General features: G+C 46.5%; 1 protein-coding gene across 1 annotated transcript in view; it reads right to left on the bottom strand.

Moving 5' to 3' along the window:
- ZSWIM8 (zinc finger SWIM-type containing 8) overlaps positions 1–24,895 on the bottom strand; it is a 145,087-nt gene that overhangs the window by 11,041 nt on the left and 109,151 nt on the right. Inside the window, exons 13-23 of the mRNA XM_084633567.1 lie at positions 23,569–23,752; positions 22,888–22,986; positions 21,749–21,873; positions 19,802–20,036; positions 16,211–16,363; positions 15,105–15,327; positions 14,608–14,897; positions 13,158–13,381; positions 12,363–12,845; positions 4,259–4,427; positions 380–553 (exon numbers count right to left, since the gene is read on the bottom strand). Coding sequence (XP_084489693.1) covers positions 380–553; positions 4,259–4,427; positions 12,363–12,845; positions 13,158–13,381; positions 14,608–14,897; positions 15,105–15,327; positions 16,211–16,363; positions 19,802–20,036; positions 21,749–21,873; positions 22,888–22,986; positions 23,569–23,752 — 2,359 coding nt within the window. The remainder of the gene's footprint in view (positions 1–379; positions 554–4,258; positions 4,428–12,362; positions 12,846–13,157; positions 13,382–14,607; positions 14,898–15,104; positions 15,328–16,210; positions 16,364–19,801; positions 20,037–21,748; positions 21,874–22,887; positions 22,987–23,568; positions 23,753–24,895) is intronic.

Below are 24,895 nucleotides of genomic sequence, written 5' to 3'. Positions count from 1 at the left end.
TGAATCCCAGTCTCCTGCATGGCTGCTGAACACTCATTTGCCTGCAGAGCTGTATTTCATTCATCCCCTTCATAACCTACCCAAACTCCTGAACATTCATTTGCTGGATTATTGGACTGTTTCCCCACTGCATGTCTATCTACCCTTCCCTGTCTGCATAGTTACAGTAGACTGACAGTGCTCAGCAGAGATACTGGATAGTCTGAAATTGCTTTGCCTCCACACCTCAGAATCAACATGTGACAGTGAACAAGCCTTCCTCAGGGGATGATGGTCCCATCATTACCAGACTGGTGCAGCAGGGAATTATCATACAGCGGTGAGAGCCTCCTGCAGCCCTCTCGAAAGGGCCATGGGAGCCACGATTGGCTGTCCTTACCAACTCGGTAGGCAGAGTGGAGGTACTGCAGACCCTGGGGGCTCACAGGCTGACTGTGCTGTTCATCCTCTGAAGGAAAGCCCCCTGTAACAAGGGAGTTGGGCTGCGAGGAAAGAGCCGTTAAGGAAGCCCCCGGAATTGCTGGGAATGTCGATCCCGCATGGACACTCCCTACTGGAGAGAAGAAACAGCAGCATTAGAACATACAATCAAGCCTAGGAAAAGGTTCTTAACTTACCACTTCCCTCACGACCCATGCACCCCTTTCTCCGCCCATGCCATCCTGCTAACTGCCCCATTTGAAAGCTGCAATCATACTGGTGGAGAACAGCAGAGACACCTTTTAAGTGGACTGGAAAAAGCTGGGCTGCAAGGCAGAGTGAAAATAAGATCCATATTTTGCTTAACAAACAGGGACTGAGTCTCCTAAAGACGGTCAGTTTGCATGCATTCCTGCCCCACTCTGCACACCATGTACTACAGACGCTAGGGCTCATTAATATGGTGCGTCTGATTTCCTTGCAACTTGGGCTTGAGGAAAACTGAAATGACATTTCAGACCAATGTCTGTGTGAACAGTGGGCAACTCGTGTGAACAGAGAGGGCAGCATGAGTCACAAGAGCTGCTGACTCCAGTGCCTTTACTTAAGTAACACCTCTGCTGGTGACTTGCCCAAGGAGGTGGGCCTCTGCCCAGGGTACTTCAGCTGAGTTCTCCACTGAGAGCTGGCTGGGACAGTCATTCAGAAGGAACACTATTAAGAAGGGTGAGGTGAGGTGGGGTCCATTCCCCCTTCCTCAGCTACATCTGCAGTGTCGCTGTAGCATCGCTGTGACTCCAACAAAGCTCAGTGTGGCGAGTGTCCTATTGTAGACCAGCCACTGGTGCTTTTATAGCTCTGACCATGGAGATGACAGCAGAGCTTCCACCAGAGCCAGCACCAATACGCAAACAGTGGGAAAACCTCTAAAAAAGCTCTGAGGGCAGAGAAGGAATTGAGAGGGACATCTCTCCAAGTACACATGGTAGAATCTGGTATGTTATGTGACTTAATTTGTGCATGTACAATCTTAACATTAAGTGAGTCAATAAGGTGGACTCAGGCAAGGGATCAAAGTTGATCTGAATCTCCCCCAGAGAAGGGCATTAATAGGGAGAGTTGTGGCACGCCTCACAGCTTCAGAGTAGATGCCATTATTTCACAGCCTCCCTATGCGCAACTACATCCATCTGGCTAAGCAAGTCAGCCTGGAGAGGAGTCTATATTCTCCTCATTTCATCTCATTCACGTTTTTTTCAAAATATGCTCTCTGTCACTGTGTACATTAGTTAAGAGATGAGCACGTGTCAGATGCACACTCCCCAAGAGACAGTGTGTGTCTCATGACCAGATCTGTCTGACCTCATCACACAAGCAGACAGAAAGGTGTCGGCAACACAAATTACAAAGCTAACTGAAATTCCCTGCCAAGGCAAGCCAGGGAGACTGACCCCTACAGGTGTGCTGAGCATCACCCAGAGCTAGACACCATCACATGGCTAAGCACTTTCTGAATGGTATCCAGGCATTGGAAACAGTGTTTTAAAAACTAGAGAGTACGTAAACTGCAAGAGAATCCAAACTCACGTAAGTCACATCCTGGCAGTCAGAGAGGGAGCAGTTTGTATTCATTTACGTTAACCTAGGATGAGCAAACAGCCTGTTGGCTCCAGCACATCAGGGAAGAGAACGGCAACGGCTTTGCTAAGCTGAGAGTCACAACCACTACACAGAATCATAGAATCATAGAATATCAGGGTTGGAAGGGACCCCAGAAGGTCATCTAGTCCAACCCCCTGCTCGAAGCAGGACCAATTCCCAGTTAAATCATCCCAGCCAGGGCTTTGTCAAGCCTGACCTTAAAAACCTCTAAGGAAGGAGATTCTACCACCTCCCTAGGTAACGCATTCCAGTGTTTCACCACCCTCTTAGTGAAAAAGTTTTTCCTAATATCCAATCTAAACCTCCCCCACTGCAACTTGAGACCATTACTCCTCGTTCTGTCATCTGCTACCATTGAGAACAGTCTAGAGCCATCCTCTTTGGAACCCCCTTTCAGGTAGTTGAAAGCAGCTATAAAAACCCCCCTCATTCTTCTCTTCTGCAGACTAAACAATCCCAGCTCCCTCAGCCTCTCCTCATAAGTCATGTGTTCTAGACCCCTAATCATTTTTGTTGCCCTTCGCTGGACTCTCTCCAATTTATCCACATCCTTCTTGTAGTGTGGGGCCCAAAACTGGACACAGTACTCCAGATGAGGCCTCACCAATGTCGAATAGAGGGGAACGATCACGTCCCTCGATCTGCTCGCTATGCCCCTACATATACATCCCAAAATGCCATTGGCCTTCTTGGCAACAAGGGCACACTGCTGACTCATATCCAGCTTCTCATCCACTGTCACCCCTAGGTCCTTTTCCGCAGAACTGCTGCCTAGCCATTCGGCCCCTAGTCTGTAGCGGTGCATTGGATTCTTCCGTCCTAAGTGCAGGACCCTGCACTTATCCTTATTGAACCTCATCAGATTTCTTTTGGCCCAATCCTCCAATTTGTCTAGGTCCTTCTGTATCCTATCCCTCCCCTCCAGCGTATCTACCACTCCTCCCAGTTTAGTATCATCCGCAAATTTGCTGAGAGTGCAATCTACACCATCCTCCAGATCATTTATGAAGATATTGAACAAAACCGGCCCCAGGACCGACCCCTGGGGCACTCCACTTGATACCGGCTGCCAACTAGACATGGAGCCATTGATCACTACCTGTTGAGCCCGACAATCTAGCCAGCTTTCTACCCACCTTATAGTGCATTCATCCAGCCCATACTTCCTTAACTTGCTGACAAGAATACTGTGGGAGACCGTGTCAAAAGCTTTGCTAAAAGCTGAAGTCTGAAGCTGAAAGTAAAGGTGCTGGGCTGAGCAGACCTGGGGAGTTTTAAGTTCATTTTTACATCAGTTAAAAAAAAGCAGAAAGAAAAGCCCCTTTTCCCTGAGCGTCTGGATGGGAGGGAGGACAACAACGTGTCTAGCAAATGCCCCACTGTGCTGGCTCTTCCAGAACTCTATTGGTTGGGAGGCACTGCCAGCACTTACAGTAAGAACTAGCCCACTTCCAAATGCAATACTGCTCTCGTAGAAAGCGATGGTGTAATTCAGCCCAGGTCCAGCTATCTCCTGCCAGAGCCATGCCCCACAGGAGCAGGTCAGTGACAGTCACACACAGCAGCTGTTCCCAGCACTGCACACTGGCTGAACTCCAGCCAAACTGCAGCATTGCAGAGTCACTAAGAGACTGTCCCTGAAGTACTCCTGCTGACACAACTCTCTCTCCTAAGGACGTGCATTTGGGGCAAGACCATTTCCAAGCTCTCACGAAGATGATGAAGGCTTTGGAAGTCTCTGTGGCAGGAGTTTTGCTGCCTCCTGCTCCAAGTACCTCTTGAAAGCTGACCTCACAGCACCACAAATGTCACACATGCCTTCCTTTACTTGAAGGACTGCAGACAGGAGGAGAGAGAAATAAAGCTCATCCAGTTATCTGGAGTCAGACTGCTAGCAGGTGTCTGCCTCAATTCAGGGGTCAAACTCCGGAAACTTCAACAGATCGACACCGAAGTTCCACTTGCTAGTTTACTTCTGATTGGTGCATTAGGTGTTTCCCCACCATGGATCTAACCTCCTTCTGCATGTGCATCTCTGGGCTGCGATGCACACACTAGGCACATTTCTGAACAGTGATAGTCCTGTCCCAGATGCATGGGTCCTGTCTGGGATAAAGCTGGGAAGACTATGACCCACACTTCTACACACACAGCGTCTGGGGGCCAAGATACTCACTTGCTACGTTGGAAGACAGTGACAGTCCTGTCTCTGCATGGTACGGGTGCACTGCAATCTGTGTCATGGATGGGACGGGCACACCGGGGAATGACACTGCTGTAGCTGCCAGAGATGGTGTGGTTACAGAATAGGGATACTGTGCTCCTATGAATGCTGGGTGGACACCCTAGAAAGGAAGCTGGGTATCAGTCATAGGAACATAAGAACGGCCATATTGAGTCAAACCAAAGGTCCATCTCGCCCAGCATCCTGTCTTCCGATAGTGGCCAATGCCAGATGCTTCAGAGGGAATGAACAGAACAGGGCAATTTTGAGTGATGCCCCCTTCTTCCAGTCCCAGTTTCTAGCAGTCAGAGGTTTAGGGACACCCAGAGCATGGGGTTACATCCCAGACCATCTTGGCTAACAGCCTCTGACGGACCTATCCTCCATGAACACATCTAATTCCTTTTGGAACCCAATTATACTTTTAGCCTTCACACCATCCCCTGGCAACGAGTTCCACAGGTTGGCTGTGCGTTGCATGAAGTACCTCCTTTTGTTTTAAACCTGATGCCTATTATTTTCACTGGGTCACCCCTGGTTCTTGTGTTACATGAAGGGGTAAAAACACTTCCTTATTCACTTTCTCCACACCAGTCATGAGTTTACAGACATCTGTCATATCCCCTCTTAGTCATCTCTTTTCTAAACTGAAAAGTCCCAGTCTTATTAAGCTCCCCTCCTATGGAAGCCGTTCCATACCCATAATCATTTTTGTTGCCCTTTTCTGAACCTTTTCCAATTTCAATATATCTTTTTTGAGATGAGGCAACCACATCTGCACACAGTATTCAAGATGTGGGCGTACCATGGATTTATATAGAGGCAATATGATATTTTCTGTCTTATTATCTACCCTTCTTAATGAGTCCCAACGTTCTGTTCACTTCTTTGACTGCCGCTGCACATTCAGTGGATGTTTTCAGAGAACTATCCACAATGACTCCAAGATCTCTTTTCTTGAGTAGTAACAGCTAATTTATTCCTCATCATTTTATATGTGTAGTTGGGATTATGTTTTCCTATGTGCATTACTTTGCATTTATCAACATTGAATTTCATCTGCCATTTTGCTGGCCAGTCACCCAGTTTCGAGAGATCCTTTTGTAGCTCTTTGCAGTCTGTCTGGGACTTAACTATCTTGAGTAGCTTTGTATCATCTGCAAATTTTGCCACCTCACTGTTTACCCCTTCTTCCAGATCATTTATGAATATGTTAAATAGGACTGGGCCCAGTACTGACCCCTGGGGAACACCACTGTTTACCTCTCTCCATTCTGAAAACTGACCATTTATTTGTATCCTTTGTTTCCTATCTTTTAACCAGTTACCAATCCATGAGAGAACCTTCCCTTTTATCCCATGACTGCTTACTTTGCTTAAGAGCCTTTGGTGAGGGACCTTGTCAAAGCGCTTTCTGAAAATCTAAATACACTATATCCACTGGATCCCACTTGTCCACATGCTTGTTGACCCCCTCAAAGAAGTCTAGTAGATTGGTGAGGCATGATTTCCCTTTACAAAAACCAGGTTGACTCATCTCCAACAAATTATGTTCATCTATGTGTCTGACAATGTTGTTCTTTACAATAGTTTCAACCAATTTGCCCAGTACTGAAGTCAGGCTTACTGGCCTGTAATTGCCCGGGTCAGCTCTGGAGCCCTTTTTAAAAATTGGCATCACACTAGCAAGCCTCCAGTCATTTGGTACATAAGCTGATTTAAATGATAGGTTACAGTCTACAGTTAGCAGTTCTGCAATTTCACATTTGAGTTCCTTCAGAACTCTTAAAAAGAAAAGGAGTACTTGTGGCACCTTAGAGACTAACCAATTTATTAGAGCATAAGCTTTCGTGAGCTACAGCTCACTTCATCAGATGCATATCGTGGAAACTGCAGCAGACTTTATATATACACAGAGAATATGAAACAATACCTCCTCCCACCCCACTGTCCTGCTGGTAATAGCTTATCTAAAGTGATCATCAGGTGGGCCATTTCCAGCACAAATCCAGGTTTTCTCACCCTCCACCCCCCCACACAAATTCACTCTCCTGCTGGTGATAGCCCATCCAAAGTGACAACTCTTTACACAATGTGCATGACAATCAAGTTGGGCTATTTCCTGCACAAATCCAGGTTTTCTCACATCCCCCCCACCCCCATACACACACAAACTCACTCTCCTGCTGGTAATAGCTCATCCAAACTGACCACTCTTCAAGTTTAAATCCAAGTTAAACCAGAACATCTGGGGGGGGGGGGGGGTAGGAAAAAACAAGAGGAAACAGGCTACCTTGCATAATGACTTAGCCACTCCCAGTCTCTATTTAAGCCTAAATTAATAGTATCCAATTTGCAAATGAATTCCAATTCAGCAGTTTCTCGCTGGAGTCTGGATTTGAAGTTTTTTTGTTTTAAGATAGCGACCTTCATGTCTGTGATTGCGTGACCAGAGAGATTGAAGTGTTCTCCGACTGGTTTATGAATGTTATAATTCTTGACATCTGATTTGTGTCTATTTATTCTTTTACGTAGAGACTGTCCAGTTTGACCAATGTACATGGCAGAGGGGCATTGCTGGCACATGATGGCATATATCACATTGGTGGATGTGCAGGTGAACGAGCCTCTGATAGTGTGGCTGATGTTATTAGGCCCTGTGATGGTGTCCCCTGAATAGATATGTGGGCACAATTGGCAACGGGCTTTGTTGCAAGGATAAGTTCCTGGGTTAGTGGTTCTGTTGTGTGGTATGTGATTGTTGGTGAGTATTTGCTTCAGGTTGCGGGGCTGTCTGTAGGCAAGGACTGGCCTGTCTCCCAAGATTTGTGAGAGTGTTGGGTCATCCTTTAGGATAGGTTGTAGATCCTTAATAATGCGTTGGACGGGTTTTAGTTGGGGGCTGAAGGTGACGGCTAGTGGCGTTCTGTTATTTTCTTTGTTAGGCCTGTCCTGTAGTAGGTAACTTCTGGGAACTCTTCTGGCTCTATCAATCTGTTTCTTTACTTCTGCAGGTGGGTATTGTAGTTGTAAGAAAGCTTGACAGAGATCTTGTAGGTGTTTGTCTCTGTCTGAGGGGTTGGAGCAAATGCGGTTGTATCGCAGAGCTTGGCTGTAGACGATGGATCGTGTGGTGTGGTCAGGGTGAAAGCTGGAGGCATGCAGGTAGGAATAGCGGTCAGTAGGTTTCCGGTATAGGGTGGTGTTTATGTGACCATTGTTTATTAGCACTGTAGTGTCCAGGAAGTGGATCTCTTGTGTGGACTGGACCAGGCTGAGGTTGGTGGTGGGATGGAAATTGTTGAAATCATGGTGGAATTCCTCAAGGGCTTCTTTTCCATGGGTCCAGATGATGAAGATGTCATCAATATAGCGCAAGTAGAGTAGGGGCTTTAGGGGACGAGAGCTGAGGAAGCGTTGTTCTAAATCAGCCATAAAAATGTTGGTATACTGTGGGGCCATGCGGGTACCCATAGCAGTGCCGCTGATCTGAAGGTATACATTGTCCCCAAATGTGAAGTAGTTATGGGTAAGGACAAAGTCACAAAGTTCAGCCACCAGGTTAGCCGTGACATTATCGGGGATAGTGTTCTTGACGGCTTGTAGTCCATCTTTGTGTGGAATATTGGTGTAGAGGGCTTCTACATCCATAGTGGCCAGGATGGTGTTATCAGGAAGATCACCGATGGATTGAAGTTTCCTCAGGAAGTCAGTGGTGTCTCGAAGGTAGCTGGGAGTGCTGGTAGCGTAGGGCCTGAGGAGGGAGTCTACATGGCCAGACAATCCTGCTGTCAGGGTGCCAATGCCTGAGATGATGGGGCGCCCAGGATTTCCAGGTTTATGGATCTTGGGTAGTAGATAGAATATCCCAGGTCGGGGTTCCACGGGTGTGTCTGTGCGGATTTGATCTTGTGCTTTTTCAGGAAGTTTCTTGAGCAAATGCTGTAGTTGCTTTTGGTAACTCTCAGTGGGATCAGAGGGTAATGGCTTGTAGAAACTCGTGTTGGAGAGCTGCCGAGCAGCCTCTTGTTCATATTCCGACCTATTCATGATGACAACAGCACCTCCTTTGTCAGCCTTTTTGATTATGATGTCAGAGTTGTTTCTGAGGCTGTGGATGGCATTGCGTTCCGCATGGCTGAGGTTATGGGGCAAGTGATGCTGCTTTTCCACAATTTCAGCCCGTGCACGTTGGCGGAAGCACTCTATGTAGAAGTCCAGTCTGCTGTTTCGACCTTCAGGAGGAGTCCACCTAGAATCCCTCTTTCTGTAGTGTTGGTAGGGAGACCTCTGTGGATTAGTATGCTGTTCAGAGGTATTTTGGAAATATTCCTTGAGTCGGAGACATCGAAAATAGGATTCTAGGTCACCACAGAACTGTATCATGTTCGTGGGGGTGGAGGGGCAGAAGGAGAGGCCCCGAGATAGAACAGCTGCTTCTGCTGGGCTGAGAGTATAGTTGGATAGGTTAACAATATTGCTAGGTGGGTTGAGGGAACCATTGCTGTGGCCCCTTGTAGCATGTAGTAGACCGCTATTCCTACCTGCATGCCTCCAGCTTTCACCCTGACCACACCACACGATCCATCGTCTACAGCCAAGCTCTGCGATACAACCGCATTTGCTCCAACCCCTCAGACAGAGACAAACACCTACAAGATCTCTGTCAAGCTTTCTTACAACTACAATACCCACCTGCAGAAGTAAAGAAACAGATTGATAGAGCCAGAAGAGTTCCCAGAAGTTACCTACTACAGGACAGGCCTAACAAAGAAAATAACAGAACGCCACTAGCCGTCACCTTCAGCCCCCAACTAAAACCCGTCCAACGCATTATTAAGGATCTACAACCTATCCTAAAGGATGACCCAACACTCTCACAAATCTTGGGAGACAGGCCAGTCCTTGCCTACAGACAGCCCCGCAACCTGAAGCAAATACTCACCAACAATCACATACCACACAACAGAACCACTAACCCAGGAACTTATCCTTGCAACAAAGCCCGTTGCCAATTGTGCCCACATATCTATTCAGGGGACACCATCACAGGGCCTAATAACATCAGCCACACTATCAGAGGCTCGTTCACCTGCACATCCACCAATGTGATATATGCCATCATGTGCCAGCAATGCCCCTCTGCCATGTACATTGGTCAAACTGGACAGTCTCTACGTAAAAGAATAAATAGACACAAATCAGATGTCAAGAATTATAACATTCATAAACCAGTCGGAGAACACTTCAATCTCTCTGGTCACGCAATCACAGACATGAAGGTCGCTATCTTAAAACAAAAAAACTTCAAATCCAGACTCCAGCGAGAAACTGCTGAATTGGAATTCATTTGCAAATTGGATACTATTAATTTAGGCTTAAATAGAGACTGGGAGTGGCTAAGTCATTATGCAAGGTAGCCTGTTTCCTCTTGTTTTTTCCTACCCCCCCCCCCCCAGATGTTCTGGTTTAACTTGGATTTAAACTTGAAGAGTGGTCAGTTTGGATGAGCTATTACCAGCAGGAGAGTGAGTTTGTGTGTGTATGGGGGTGGGGGGGATGTGAGAAAACCTGGATTTGTGCAGGAAATAGCCCAACTTGATTGTCATGCACATTGTGTAAAGAGTTGTCACTTTGGATGGGCTATCACCAGCAGGAGAGTGAATTTGTGGGGGGGGGGTGGAGGGTGAGAAAACCTGGATTTGTGCTGGAAATGGCCCACCTGATGATCACTTTAGATAAGCTATTACCAGCAGGACAGTGGGGTGGGAGGAGGTATTGTTTCATATTCTCTGTGTATATATAAAGTCTGCTGCAGTTTCCACGATATGCATCTGATGAAGTGAGCTGTAGCTCACGAAAGCTTATGCTCTAATAAATTGGTTAGTCTCTAAGGTGCCACAAGTACTCCTTTTCTTTTTGCGAATACAGACTAACACGGCTGTTACTCTGAAACCTTTCAGAACTCTTGGGTGAATACCATCTGGTCCTGGTGATTTATTACTGTTTAGTTTATCAATTTGCTCCAAAACCTCCTCTAACGGCACCTCAATCTGGGACAGTTCCTCAGATCTGTCACCTAAAAACAATGGCTCAGGTTTGGGAATCTCCCTCACATCCTCAGCTACGAAGACCAATGCAAAGAATTCATTTCGTTTCTCCGCAATGGCCTTATCGTCCTTGAGTGCTCCTTTAGCATCTCGATCATCCAGTGGCCCCACTGGTTGTTTAGCAGGCTGCCTGCTTCTGATGTACTTAAAAAATTTCGCTATTACTTTTTGAGTCTTTGGCTAGTTGTACTTCAAATTATTTTTTGGCCTTCCTAATTATATTTTTACACTTCACTTGCCAGAGTTTATGCTCCTCTCCATTTTCCTCACTGGGATTTAACTTCCACTTTTTAAAGGATGCCTTTTTGCCTGTCACTGCTTCTTTTACTTTGTTGTTTAGCCACGGTGGCACTTTTTTGGTTCTCTTATTGTGTTTTTTAATTTGGGGATATAAATTTAAGTTGAGTCTCTATTATGGTGTCTTTAAAAAGTTTCCATGTAGTTTGCAGGGATTTTACTTTTGGTGCTGTACCTTTTAATTTCTGTTTAACTAACCTCCTCATTTTTGTGTAGTTCCCCTTACTGAAATTAAATGCTACAATGTTGAGCCAGTGTGGTGTTTTCCCCTCCACAGGGATGTTAAATTTAATTATACTACGGTCACTATTACCAAGCGGTCCAACTATATTCACCTCTTGGACCTGATCCTATGCTCTACTTAGGACTAAATCAAGAATTGCCTCTCCTCTTGTGGGTTCCAGGACTAGCTGCTCCAAGAAGCAGTCATTTATGGTGTGAAGAAACTTTATCTCTGCGTCTTCTCCTGAGGTGATATGTACCCAGTCAATATGAGGATAGTTGAAATCCCCCATTATTATCGAGTTTTTTATTTTAATAGCCTCTCCAGTCTCCCTGAGCATTTCACAGTCACTATCACCATCCTGGTCAGGTGGTCGGTAATATCTCCTTACTGCTACATTATTATTATTCGAGCATGAAATTACTATCCATAAAGATTCTATTGTACAGTTTGGTTCATTTAAGGTTTTTACTTCATTTGATTCTACGCTTTCTTTCATATATAATGCCACTCCCCCACCAGTACAACCTGTTCTGTCCTTCCAATATATTTTGTACCCTGGTACAAATCCCATTGATTATCCTCATTCCACCAAGTTTCTGTGATGCCTATTATACCAATATCCTCATTTAATATGAGGCACTCTAATTCACCCATCTTATTATTTAGACTTCTAGCATTGGAATATAAACACTTTAAAAACTTGTCACTTTTTAGCTGCCACCCATTACATGATGTAATTGAATGAGACTTTTTATCATTTGAATGTTTCTCATCAGATCCTACCTGTATTTTTCATCTTCCATACTCTCCTCCTTACTAGGACAGAGTATCTCTATTAGTAGATGCTCCCCTAAGGAATGTCTCTGTCTGAACCATGTGCTCCTCCACACCTGTCGGCTTTCTCCCAGCCCCTAGTTTAAAAACTGCTCTATGCTCTTTTTAATTTTAAGTGCCAGCAATCTGGTTTCATTTTGGTGTAGGTGGAGCCCATCCATCCTTCCTATATAGGCTCCCCGTTTCCCAAAAGTTTACCCAGTTCCTACTCCTCCCTACTCCATCGTCACATCCCACTCTGCTGCCTAGACTGCCAGCTCTTCAGGGCTGGGACATTTCTGTACTGTGCCTAGAATACTTTGGGCACCATAGCAATACCAGTTGTAATGCCAATAGCTGATACTACCCTTAATGTTCTCAAATCGCTTTACATGCATTACCTACCCGTGGGAGGTAAGTAAATAAATCTGCTTTACCGATGGGAAAGCTGACGTGACTTGCAAAGTGAATCAGTGGCAGAGCTGAGACTGGAGCTCCAGAGATCTTGGCTCACCCCACTAGACTCTGTTTCCTCTCTAAGAAGCTGAGCTAGGTTACCATGAATGCAGAGGACTATCTATAGAACACCAGGCCACTGATGGGGACTCACCTGGGGGTACGCCGAGCCTGGCACAGGGAAGACTGCTGGGCGCGGCATGTGCTGGATTGGGTGTCCAATATATTGGGGGTTACAGGGTATATGGGTCTGGAGAGTAGTGTAGGGATGCAGGCCCTGGGTGTGTGCATGGGCCATGGCTGGCCCGGCCATCGTGTGCTGCTGGTAGATAGTTGACCCCACAGAGATCACCGGCACTACTGTCGCTGCTGCTGTCACTGCGGCTGCCACTGTCACAGTGGTGGGTTCAGCAGCCGCCCTGCTGTCTGTCAATCCGCGCACTGCTTCAGAGGCTGCCCGGGCACCACTGGCGCTGCAACCAGTGGCTCCTTCTCTCTGCGCCGGGGTCCCACCAACAGTCTGTTCATAGAGCCAGTACCACTGGTGTGCCACCTCAAACAGGACTTCTGGGTACACCCCACCTCCTTTGGCTGCCTCTTCCACAGCCATGCAGGCCTTCTCCAGCATCAGGTTATCCTGAGAAGGGGGGCAGAGAATGGAGAAAACAAACCCAGCAGCATGAGGGATAGAAGAAAACTGCAGCAGGTAAGATACCAAGGACTGCAACATGCTTCAGAATGGCCAATGCTGCCCAAAGCAGACAGCAAGATAATAACCAGAGACTGCCCACAAAGGACAGGAGAAACCTCTATAATGCAGCACTGGAATCAGCGCTGTGTTACTCTGTCTTCACAAGGCAGGGAGGAGTCAATCCCACTGATAACAGCTGGCTCCCTGGCATGTCCAGAACCTTCTGAGGTCAGACTGCCCCCAGGAAGCGATGCTTACCTGCTCCTTGCACTGCACCAGGGCCCTCTGGATCTCATTTGGGTTCAGGGCATGGGCATGGGGCAGGCAGCTGAGGGCCAGTTCAGCAGCTGCTCGCACCATGTTGGAGTCCCTGGCCCTTGAAGCCCTATCTGCCAATGACGCCACTTCCGGAGGAGTCAAGTGTCCATCCCAACACTCCACCAGAATGTTCAAGGCTGCGCTGCCAATCTCCATGGCCTGCCCTAGTAACCAGAGGGAAAGAGAAGGACAAGCATCACACACCACCCTCAACAGACTCAATCACAGCACCAATCAGCTCTTTTGGGGAGAATCACAGACCCATTGGGCTCACCTAGCACAGGCCAGAGACTGCCCCCAAATAATCTCTAGAGCAGATCTGTTAGAAAAACACCCAGTCTGGATTTTAAAATTGTCAGTGCTGGCGAATCCACCATGCCCCTTGGTAAACTGTTCCAAAGATTAAAAATGTGCACCTTGCTTCCAGTCTGAATGTGTCTAGCTTCCACTTCCAGCCATTGGATCATATTATCAAGAGGGTTAAGGTTAGAGACGCCATGTCTCTGTGGGGGGAGAAGCCTGGAATTCCCCAAAGTACAAGGCTTTCTTTGGGGAAGGCAGGTGGAACCCAGGCGCTCTCCTCTAGCTTCCTGTCCGACTGGCAAAGGCAGGGCCCTGAATAAGCAGGGAGTTCACACACTTGCATCACACTAGTAGTGACACAGCAGCACTGCTGAATCCTAGACACAGCTCTGTGCAGCTGCTTGACCAGCAGGACAGTCATGGTAGGCCAGAGCACTGTCTACAGGGGGAAGGTGGAAGGCAGCAACAGGATAAACTAGCCAAGTGCTCCCCACTGCCACTGGATTAACATTCCCCTTAGATGGCCTGGAGAATGCCTAAATGTATGCTAATGCACAGAAAGGAGTCAGACACTTCTAGAGGGCCTGGGGGATATTCCAGCCTGAGAAAAGGGAACTAACTTTTCCTTATATGAGAAATACATCAACATTCTTTTAGCTTTCCACTATGGCTATCTGAGCTCTCCAAGCCACAGTGGGGAAGCTAGCAGAAGGTCTGAGTGTAATGGGGTAGAGGGGGAAGGTCAAAGTCTCCAACACGCTCAGCCACAACGCTTAGCAAGTGTGCCTCGTCAGCAGAGATCCTCAAAGAGAGGCCCTATCCCACTAAGACAATCCTATGGATCCCTGCATGCCCAGAGACTTCTGTGCACCATAATCAGCCACAGTGCTAAGTCAAGAAGCAGGTGTTGGCACCAGAATCCTCCCCAAGCTGTAGTAAGGACCACCTGTGCAAACCCTTGCCTCCTGGTGTGTGCAGTTGTCCATGGCAGGCTGCAGCTGTGTGCATCAGTGTCTTGTCAATGATGTTACTAAGATCAAGCTCCCCACTCCACCAGATAAAAGCCCCCTAATAATGCTGCCCTAACCTGTGATCCAAGAGACATGGGAGGAGTAGGTTCGAGAGAGCCAGTTGGGGGAGACAAAGTTGTGCAGCCCTAGTGCATAGAGCCCAATCTCAAAGGCGCAGAGATGGAGGTTGCGGTGGGGCCCCTGGTGCCCACCACTGGAGGAGGGATGAGTGAAGATGGAGGTACTGCTGTTTCCACCCGCCTTGATAAGAACTGTCTTGGCCAGTTCAAAGTAGAAGTGAGCAGCTGCTTCTGAGGGTTGGTTTGGGACATGAGGTGCATGGCTTTCCGGCCGCCTCCCTTTATACCTGGAATGACAAGATACAGGAACCACTTGGAAAGGAGCAAGCACCTAGGTCACTCACAGAGCTCCTCTCTTCAGGCTCAGCAAGCTCTCACCAACAGGCATTCCACAAACGTACACATGTCCGTGTGTACACTTGACTCCGGACCAATGAAGCCACGAGGTGTCATGTACTAAGGGAAGAACACATGACAGTGACTATGGATCTTACCTGCCAACTTCCACAGTCTTTGCACGTGCTCCACCACTGGCTCTCCTGCTGCCACTCGAGGACGATGAGCCCAGCGAGTCACTGGACGAGCTGCTGATGCTGTCACTGTCCTGTCCTCTGCCCCAGGAGGTGGCTGCCCATCCCCCACGAAGGGGCCGCCGACTGAGGGTTGGACTGCTGTCGGAGGTGGTTTCGGGAGCACTGCTGTCAATACTGGCCATGCCTACAACACCACAGACAACAGAGGGCATATCAATGGGCAAGCTCCTCTCTGGGACCATTGCACACCTGAACAGGTCCCAAGCCATTCACACCACAGGCAGGGTAAACAGCTAAGGAGGGTTTTATTTCTTTGCAAACCACAACTGGAATGTACATTCATAGACAAAACTGGCCAGTTCATCCAACCAATCCTGCACTGATTTTGCAGTTTCAAAATACAGAGAAGTCCACAGCGCCCCGACAGAGGGGAAAGGGAAGCCCATTGCACATACTTCCCTGCCATGCGCACTCCGCGTAGATCTTTGGTACATTTCGATGACGAGAATCAAAGCAATTGTACACATCGATCACCAAGCCCAGCAGACTGTGTATTATTTTATGGTTTTATCAAAAGAATGCAGTACAATGTCCCCATTGTATATACGGTATTTTAACATCCCATCCAATTTAAACAGAAGTTTTCCCCACCCGCAATCCCAAGACAACTTACTCCCAAACACACCCAGTTCCCACAGAAGGCAGCAGAAAGGGGGGGTAACTCAGCCAGTGAGCCAGTGGCAGCGTATCTGAGTTTGGCACAAAGCCCAAAAGCATGGTGCCCTGCTCCCTGGGCCAGCAGAAGCTGGGGGCACTGTGGAAACAGTGCATCCATTCAGTTCCAACATACCTAATTCGCCAGCCAGACCACAGGTTGTGTTAAACACAAGGGACTTTACAGGGAAAGACCTGTGTCCCCACCCCAATAAGAGCTTACACACAGATAAGAACTGCTTTTTTCACTGAGGGGAGGGACTGACAAGAGAGTGGAAAGGTGGGTGAACTGGTTTGTCCCTGCAGAGGGCCTAGCACAGCTTTGAATGCTGCATGACTTGATAACCTCATACCTGTGTGTTTCTTCTTCTGCCTGACAGGTGAGCCCCAGCATCTCCCATTGTATCCACCTCGACTTCCAAGGGCCAGACGACTGGGAACCTTCCCCTCCTGTTTCACGACACTGGACTCCCCAGGCGGCTCGCAAGGAGACCTCTGAGAGCTCTCTGGACAAACGGGAAAGCAGCAAGAGACAATGAAACAAGTCTTGAAACGTATGTGAAGCCAGATGTCTCTGAACACCCCCATGCCTTTGTAAAGGCATAAACACTGCTTCTCTCACTCAAAAGAAATGAAGCCAGGTAAGCAGTGAAGCACCTGGGGCTGTGAAGGATAATCTGCCAGATCTGGAGTTTGATACAGATCCTCCTTTTCTCATCCTCGGAGATGAGTGCTAAAAGCACAGCTGGCTTTTACATGTACAGGTTTACTCCTCAGTTGAGTTAAGACAGGGTGCTCTGGTATTTTTATCTGAGTTCCACATACATAATCCTGCCCCAGGATTTGAAGACACTTTACATTGTGATTCAGGTCCTGCCTTGTCCACCTTCTCCTTCCCCACATGCTCTTCAGAAGGAGAACAGGACATTTCCAATAAGCAAAGGTCAGAATTCAGCATACAGCACGAAAAGAGCTTTTTCTAGAAGGTCACTTGTTCCAATTGCAACTGCCAAGGAAAATCCAAGTTATCCCTTATTACATTACGGTGGTAACACAGCTCCTGGCTCTGACACTGACCTATTATGGGGTTTGGGGCAAGTTATTTAAACTGTTTCCTCATCATGTATAAATAAGGTCGTAGGGGGGAAATACAGCAATTAGTACATGGTCATGTAACTAAAAACTATACTACACTGTAATGCATATGCAGGAGGGGCAAAGCCACAGATATGCATAATATGGAAGCGTTGCATCCGAGAGTGCTAAACGAGTTGGCGGATGTGATTGCGGAGCCATTGTCCAATATCTTTGAAAACTCATGGCGATCCGGGGAAGTTCCAGAGGACTGGAAAAAGGCTAATGTAGTGCCCATCTTTAAAAAAAGGGAAGAAGGAGGATGCTGGGAACTACAGGCCAGGCAGCCTCACCTCAGTCCCCAGAAAAATCATAGAGCAGGTCCTCAAGGAATCAATCCTGAAGCATTTAGAGGAGAGGAAAGTGATCAAGAACAGTCAGCATGGATTCACCAAGGGCAAGTCATGCCTAACCAATCTAATTGCCTTCTATGACAAGATAACTGGTTCTGTGGATGAGGGGAAAGCAGTGGACGTGTTGTTCCTTGACTTTAGCAAAGCCTTTGACACTGTCTCCCACAGTATTCTTGTCAGCAAGTTAAGGAAGTATGGGCTGGATGAATGCACTATAAGGTGGGGAGAAAGTTGGCTAGATTGTCGGGCTCAACGGGTAGTGATCAATGGCTCCATGTCTAGTTGGCATCCAGTATCAAGTGGAGTGCCCCAAGGGTCGGTCCTGGGGCCGGTTTTGTTCAATATCTTCATAAATGATCTGGAGGATGGTGTGGATTGCACCCTCAGCAAGTTCGCAGAAGACACTAAACTGGGAGGAGGAGTAGATATGCTGGAGGGTAGGGATAGGATACAGAAGGACCTAGACAAATTGGAGGATTGGGCCAAAAGAAATCTGATGAGGTTCAACAAGGACAAGTGCAGAGTTCTGCACTTAGGATGGAAGAATCCAATGCACCACTACAGACGAGGGACCGAATGGCTAGGCAGCAGTTGTGCAGAAAAGGGCCTAGGGGTTACAGTGGACAAGAAGCTGGATATGAGTCAACAGTGTGTCCTTGTTGCCAAGAAGGCCAATGGCATTTTGGGATGTATAAGTAGGGGCATTGCCAGCAGATCGAGGGACGTGATCGTTCCCCTCTATTTGACATTGGTGAGGCCTCATCTGGAGTACTGTGTCCAGTTTTGGGTCCCACACTACAAGAAGGATGTGGAAAAACTGGAAAACGTCCAGCGGAGGGCAACAAAAATGATTAGGGGACTGGAACACATGACTTATGAGGAGAGGCTGAGGGAACTGGGATTGTTTAGTCTGTGAAAGAGAAGAATGAGGGGGGATTTGATAGCTGCTTTCAACTACCTCAAAGGGGGTTCCAAAGAGGATGGATCTAGAATATTCTCAGTGGTAGTGGATGACAGGACAAGGAGTAATGGTCTCAAGTTGCAGTGGGGGAGATTTAGGTGGATATTAGGAAAAACTAGGAGGGTGGTGAAACACTGGAATGCGTTACCTAGGGAGGTGGTGGAATCTCCTTCCTTAGAAGTTTTTAAGGTCAGTCTTGACAAAGCCCTGGCTGGGATAATTTAATTGGGGATTGGTCCTGCTTTGAGCAGGGGGTTGGACTAGATGACCTCCTGAGGTCCCTTCCAACCCTGATATTTTATGATTCTATGATTGAATGTTTCTAGTGGTGTCAGGCTCCCACTGGGTCACATGGAAAAAATTCACTCAGCACTTAAAGTTTACTGAGCCATGAAGTTTTTCCACAAGAGCCAGCGAAACACTTCTGCCACTCAAAACTTGAGGACAAATTGTGGCATTAAGCCTCAGCCTTGCAGTGGGACTGCGCAGAACTGCAGCATCCTAGCAAGAGCTCACAGAGACAATGCCTCCCCCCAAGCTCCTGGGGGATGCAGCCATCGTGTCATACGTAGAGAGGACAGCTTGTACTTTTGCAGCCAACCAAGAAGATTTATTTCCATGACAAACTTCCTGCCCCAGCAGTTTTAGCTGCTCAAAGAAAGGTCAAGACCTTTTTTTTAGTAAAGGGAGAACAATGTATTTTTCTAATTCCTTTTGTTCATAATCAATCAACTGTTTTCCTTCCAAGTTAAAAAAAACCATTGTCAGAGACCAGGCTTAGAACGGTTCAGTTTAACAGCTCAAACTTTCAGACAGTTCCATACAGCTGAAGCCAGGTGTTTAGAATAGAACTGCTACAGCAACCTTTCCTGTAGCTATTGCTATCGTCTCCAGCTATAACCAGTGTTGGTAGGAGAAGGTTAGAAGGGAACACCTCTCTTGAGCTGCATGCCATTCCCATACACGTCATGTGATGTCTTCCATTAAAGCAAGGGCACAGAGCACATGGGGAAACAAACTTCAGGGAGGGGAATTTATGCTCCTCTCCCACTGTTAACTCCCTTTCACCTTTACTTCCCACTCTCATCTAGTTTGCTGTTCTAGTCTGTTGATGTCACAGATGCCCCTGAAGCTGTACATAGGTTTTATTTTTGTAACTCCACAGCATTGTAATACCAACATAAAAGACGGTACTAGAGCAGTCTTTTTAAATGAATCAGGACCCAGTTTATCATTAGCTCTCCAGAGACAGGAAGCTTGAAGAGTTGAGTGAATTGTTCTGTGACACGAGAGTGGACAGAAATGCTTGAAGTGGGCGGTTAGTTTTACCCTAGGAGCAAAGTGCAGTAGATGGAGTTCAGTGACAGTTGATTATCCAGACCATTGCACAAATCAGCCCTGGCCTCCTCCCAAAAGGAACAAGGACTTTCGTTTCCCTTCCCGTCAGTAAGTACAGGGCATTCTGCATGATCCCACTGGAACAGCAGATCTCTTACCCTGTGCACTCTTCTCCACAAAGCTTTCAGAAGGACTGCTCTGGACTGCAGTGGTTACACCTGCTTGCTGAGTGACTGACGTCCCTGGAAGCTGCTGGATAGCTGTGGTGGATTGGGCAGCATGTTTGGAAGGAGATTTCTGATTGGCTACTGTGGGCTTGCTGGATGAGTAGAAGGAACTCAGAGTCTGTGGCTTGTGCGTTTGGCTCTCTCTGTCTAGCAGTTTGTCTAAAATCTTTAATGGGGGAGAAAAATTGGGTTAGAGGCAGAGTGAGAAAACACCCATTATCCCAAAGGATACTGGCAAGGTACTAATTCAGCTTCTTACTGGGGGAAAATAAATTCTGTTAGACAAGAATGTCAAGAAAATACATGTCCAGCTCCTTTAGGAAAAGCAGGCTCTGAGATCAGCCAGACAGGTTCCATACTCACATGACTGCACCACTGTGTAAGGGTAGACTCAAATGGTACCGACTACTCCTTCTCCATTTACATGCATCTTAAAAATCCAATGACCCCTCCAACATTCAATATGGAAACAATTCTGATTCTCATCGGGTGGTTAAATCACAGAACTGGGAGCCAGGAGATCTGGGTTCTATTCACAGTTCTGCCACAGACTCACTGGGTGACCTTGGCCAAGTCATTACACTTTTGTGCCTCAGTTTAATACCAACCTACTGTACAGAAGTGTTGAAAGGCCTTTGAGACTTCTATATACTAGAGAAATGCACTCTATTATTCTTTAACAATAGTTTCTGATCCTTACTTTTCCATTTTTATTACTAGGGAACATTTGCATGAAAACAATTTGTGTTGTTCATTCACACAAAAGTAACCAATTTTGATGTCTCAGTGAACTAATGTCTAGATTACTGGTAATGCCACAGGCAGAGGATTGTAACATGAAATAGGGGAAAGAGCAGCAGAACAGGTAAACTCTTTAAGAAGGTAGAAAAATGCTGAAAATACTCTAGAAGAATAGAATTGTTTCTGAATAGAATGGGCTTCAAAGTTTTTCATGAAGAATCAGCAATTCTTTAATTGTTCTGCACAATTATGTCCTTCCAAGTCCAAATAAGATATACACGTGTACACATGCAGCTGAGTTGGGATATATTACAGTAGAACCTCAGAGTTACAAACACTGGAGTTACAAACTGACTGGTCAACCACACACTGCATTTGGAAGCAGAAGTACGCTATCGGGCAGCAGCAGAGTTTAAAAAAAAAAGCAAATACAGTACAGTACTGTGTTAAATGTATACTACTAAAAAAAATGAAGGGAAAGTTTAAAAAAAGATTTGATGAAGTAAGAACACTATTTCTGTGCTCATTTCATTTAAATTAAAGTTTCAAAGCTGTATTAAGTCAATGTTCAGTTGTAAACTTCCAAAAGAACAACCATAACTTTTTGTTCAGAGTTCAAAACATTTCACAGTTACAAACAACCTCCATTCCCAAGGTGTTCATAACTCTGAGGTTCTGTTGTATGAAGTAAAATGTTGGTTACAATTTTCTGTACATGTACCCGGGTTACAGGGCAAAGTGGACTGGCATTAGGACAACATGTAAAACAGAGCCCAATACCTCAAAGAACACAGGACTAACACTTTGGCAGGGCAAAGAATGCAGGCCAATATCCCTGGGGCAAAACTGAGCCAGCACCCAGAGCAGATACAGAACTACCCAGAAAATCCAAAGGCACAGGCAACAGCATCCTAATGGATGAAGGATGATGTAGTGAATGAGAACGAAGTGTGAGAGATGTGTGACGCAAGGCTGAAATTTAGGAACCCCTTGGAAATTAGGCCTGTGCAGAGTAACTTACGGTATGCACTCAGATTTTGCCTTGGAAGGAGAATACAAGCAATACAATGCAACCCTAAGGCTATGAGTGGGATATGACACAGGGTAATTCAGCTCTGATCACTTAAAGGGACACACCTTTTTCAGTTTAGACTGGTCATCTTTGTACGTGATCATCAGAGCTAGAGCCAGATCACCCTTCTCTCTTCGGGTTCCTTCGCAGAGAAGAGGGTGCTCTGCTTCACTCACAGTCGTCTTCATGCCTGCAGGGCCAAGAAGAGAAGGATGCAGAGACAGGTGAATTCAAGAGGCTTAAGAGTGTCTGATACATTTTACCTCTTTCCCTGTATTCTATTGTTCATCTCCCCCTATTAGTCATGAAGAAAAGAGTTCGCCCTCTTTTGCTTGTTGACATTACACATAGTTTATGCCCTTGAGAATGAGAGCTGGAGTCTGTCCCAGAATTCTGCACTGCAACTGCCAGGGTAACCTGATCCTGACAGGCCAAAAGGTGAACGTCCAGGCCTGCCTGAGGCTCCTTCCTGGAGACAAAGGAAGTGGAATACTAGACACTCAGACTGCTCACGCTCTTTGCCGCCTCCAGTTTCTGCAGCGGCCACTTAGCAGACATTCAAACACTATCAGTGTATCTTTCCTTCTGGGGAGGAGGTGGTGGAGGAAAGAAAATTGTTCTGATAACACCACACATATACTACTTTAAACTCACGTATGTAATACCACAAGCCTGCTATACACACCACCACTTTCTTGCTAAAACACATGAATTGGAAGCCAGGAATTTTGTGTAACTCACCCATGAAGACTGAGCCAAGTCTGAGCTAACCATGAGTATCCCACGGAGTAATTCTACTGGGTTTTTATTGTTGAGGTTTAACCCCTTCTGAACTGACTGCCTGTTAATCTCTGCACTGTTCAGGCTCCAGCTATGCTTAACTGGCAACTCTTTCAGGCAAATAGCAACAAAAATGGTTGAAAACACACTCTCTACCCCTTTAACAGCCCACCTGTCAATTTCAGTCCTCAGCTGCATTTCTCCCACAATGCACCTCAAACCTGACACCCAGGATCTCCTGTTTTCCCACACCCAGATTCCCTCCCCAGCTCTGACAATATCCCACCAAAACACTTCCACTTCTGCACCAATGAAACCCAGGTCAACAGGCATCAATTCACTCCACAAAAGGGGGCAGGATTCAGAATGTGAATGAGAAAAGCCCTCCTCCTCCTCTGAGGTGGAGGAAGAGCTGGATTCTTACCAAGAGCAGCAACAGCTGCCTCAAAACCAAGCTCCTCATCTCCAGGCATTTCATTATTCCAGTTACGGCTTGGGGGTCTGGACCCTGTCGGAGAAACCACTGGAGAGACAGGAGAAGACAGTTAGTGCCCAGCTGTAGGAAGCTAGGACCCAAAAGCAGAATGTATTCTAGGATCTGTCTCGGGTTTGTGCTCCCATTTCAAACCACCATTCCAGCCCTAAGGTCATGGCATGGGTCTGCTGCTTTCTCCCTCTCCCTCAACTGAACCCCTCCAACCCTAGCAAGCTCTGCTTCAGAATGGGTTTGGAAGCCAAATTCTCTTTCTGATGGCTAATGTATTTGTTTCCTCCAACAGAAGCAGCAGTGGGGTCGTAAAAAATATATTGAAAGGCTCTGTGACTATTTTACAGGGACACAAATGGGTCAGAAATGTGATAAGATTCCCAATGTTTTTGTATGAAAGGGGAGCTAGGAAGGAGGTCAGTACTGAAGAAGAGAGAGAGTCTCCATAGCAATGTGGAGGGAACAGCAGAAGTAGGTATAACTTTAGGGTGAACAAGTAAGAATGGGATGCAATCATCATAAGGGAAGTGCAGATTTTCCCTGAAAGCTTCTTTTGGTCCCCAAGGTTCAGAGTCTTGGAACGTGACCCTTCTGCATACACACCAACTGGGACAGTACCTGGAGTACATAGGACATCAAATATGAAGCTGGCCAGCATGAGAGGCAGAACAGGGCGGTAATCACACAAGGTTCCTTCTCTCAGCTCTTCAGCCCTTCCTCGAATGGTGTTCATCTCATTAGTGCCCAAAGGGATCTTCTTTAATAAGGCCACAATCTCAGACTCCTGGTACGCCAGCTTCACCTGAGGGTACCCACAAGGAAGCAAAAAAAGCCATCACAGACCGTTGGTCATAGAACCATCTTGCCCTACGCAGATGATCAAATACAGGAATAACCCTGAAACAGTTATTGATTCATTAGCATACAATCCATTGATCTCATGCCACTCCCTGCCTTCTCCCACACAGAGACAATAGTGAGGATGGTGCCCAGTTGGAGGCCGGCCCATAGGACATGAAAGTCTAATAGACTTGCTTTACTCTATACACAACCTTCTCGTCATCTTCCCTTTCCAACCAATTACTCTGAGGTCTGGTTGGGGAAAAAAGGTCAGTAGTCTTCATCAGGACATACGGAGAAGCATCCAGCCAGATAGGTCACTAGAAAGGCAGATCATTCCCAGTCCTACAGAGAAGGATGTTATCTTGTGCAATACAACAACTGAGGAGGAAAGGACTGTCCAAGAGGGGAATGGACAATATTCCAGTACATATTCCACTGAACAAAGATTGTTGGATTACAGTGTGTTATTCTCCACTGTAGTGTTCTTTCCATTTTTAATGCACTGTTTCCCATGCCAGCTTAAGCATTCAGTGAATTCCAGATCCACATTTAATCTTCTCAGCAGACACTGTTAAGCATGAATGTAGATAACCTTAGGGTAATAAGTTTATTCCTTAGTAGGAGCCTGGTAATATCTGCACCTTCAGGGGATTCTGCAATCTTGCAAGTCAGAAAGTGACAGGAGCAGCAACTCATACAACCAAGATCTGAAAAGATCACATTTTTACAGAAGGTGGCCTATGGGCATTAATTAAAGTGTGTGAAGTTGTGTACCTACCGTTGTGTACGCATTCAGATGTCTAAATACATAGTACAATTTACCCTAAGGTGTGAAATTTAAAATGAGTTAGTTAAACCAGTGCAAACCCTGTGGGGAACACCAGAATGGCTTTATTTCAGATCAGTTTAGAGTGCCCGCACAGGGGTTTCCATCAGTTTAATTAAATCATTTTAAGTTTACCTCTTAAGGTAAACAATTGCAACTTTCTCCTGTAGACAAGCGCTGAACTTCCTCCCACAGATTTAGCCCAAGGTGTCTTCAACATAGGAGTAACCTTTGCTACACAAATTCTAGGTCACTCACGGACTCACTCAGTGCCTG

Source organism: Lepidochelys olivacea (assembly GCF_965140295.1).
Source record: "Lepidochelys olivacea isolate rLepOli2 genome assembly, chromosome: 7".
Lineage (NCBI taxonomy): Eukaryota > Metazoa > Chordata > Testudines > Cheloniidae > Lepidochelys > Lepidochelys olivacea.
The sequence above is the reverse complement of the archived record's forward strand: the minus strand, read 5'-3'. Positions and strand labels throughout refer to the sequence as shown.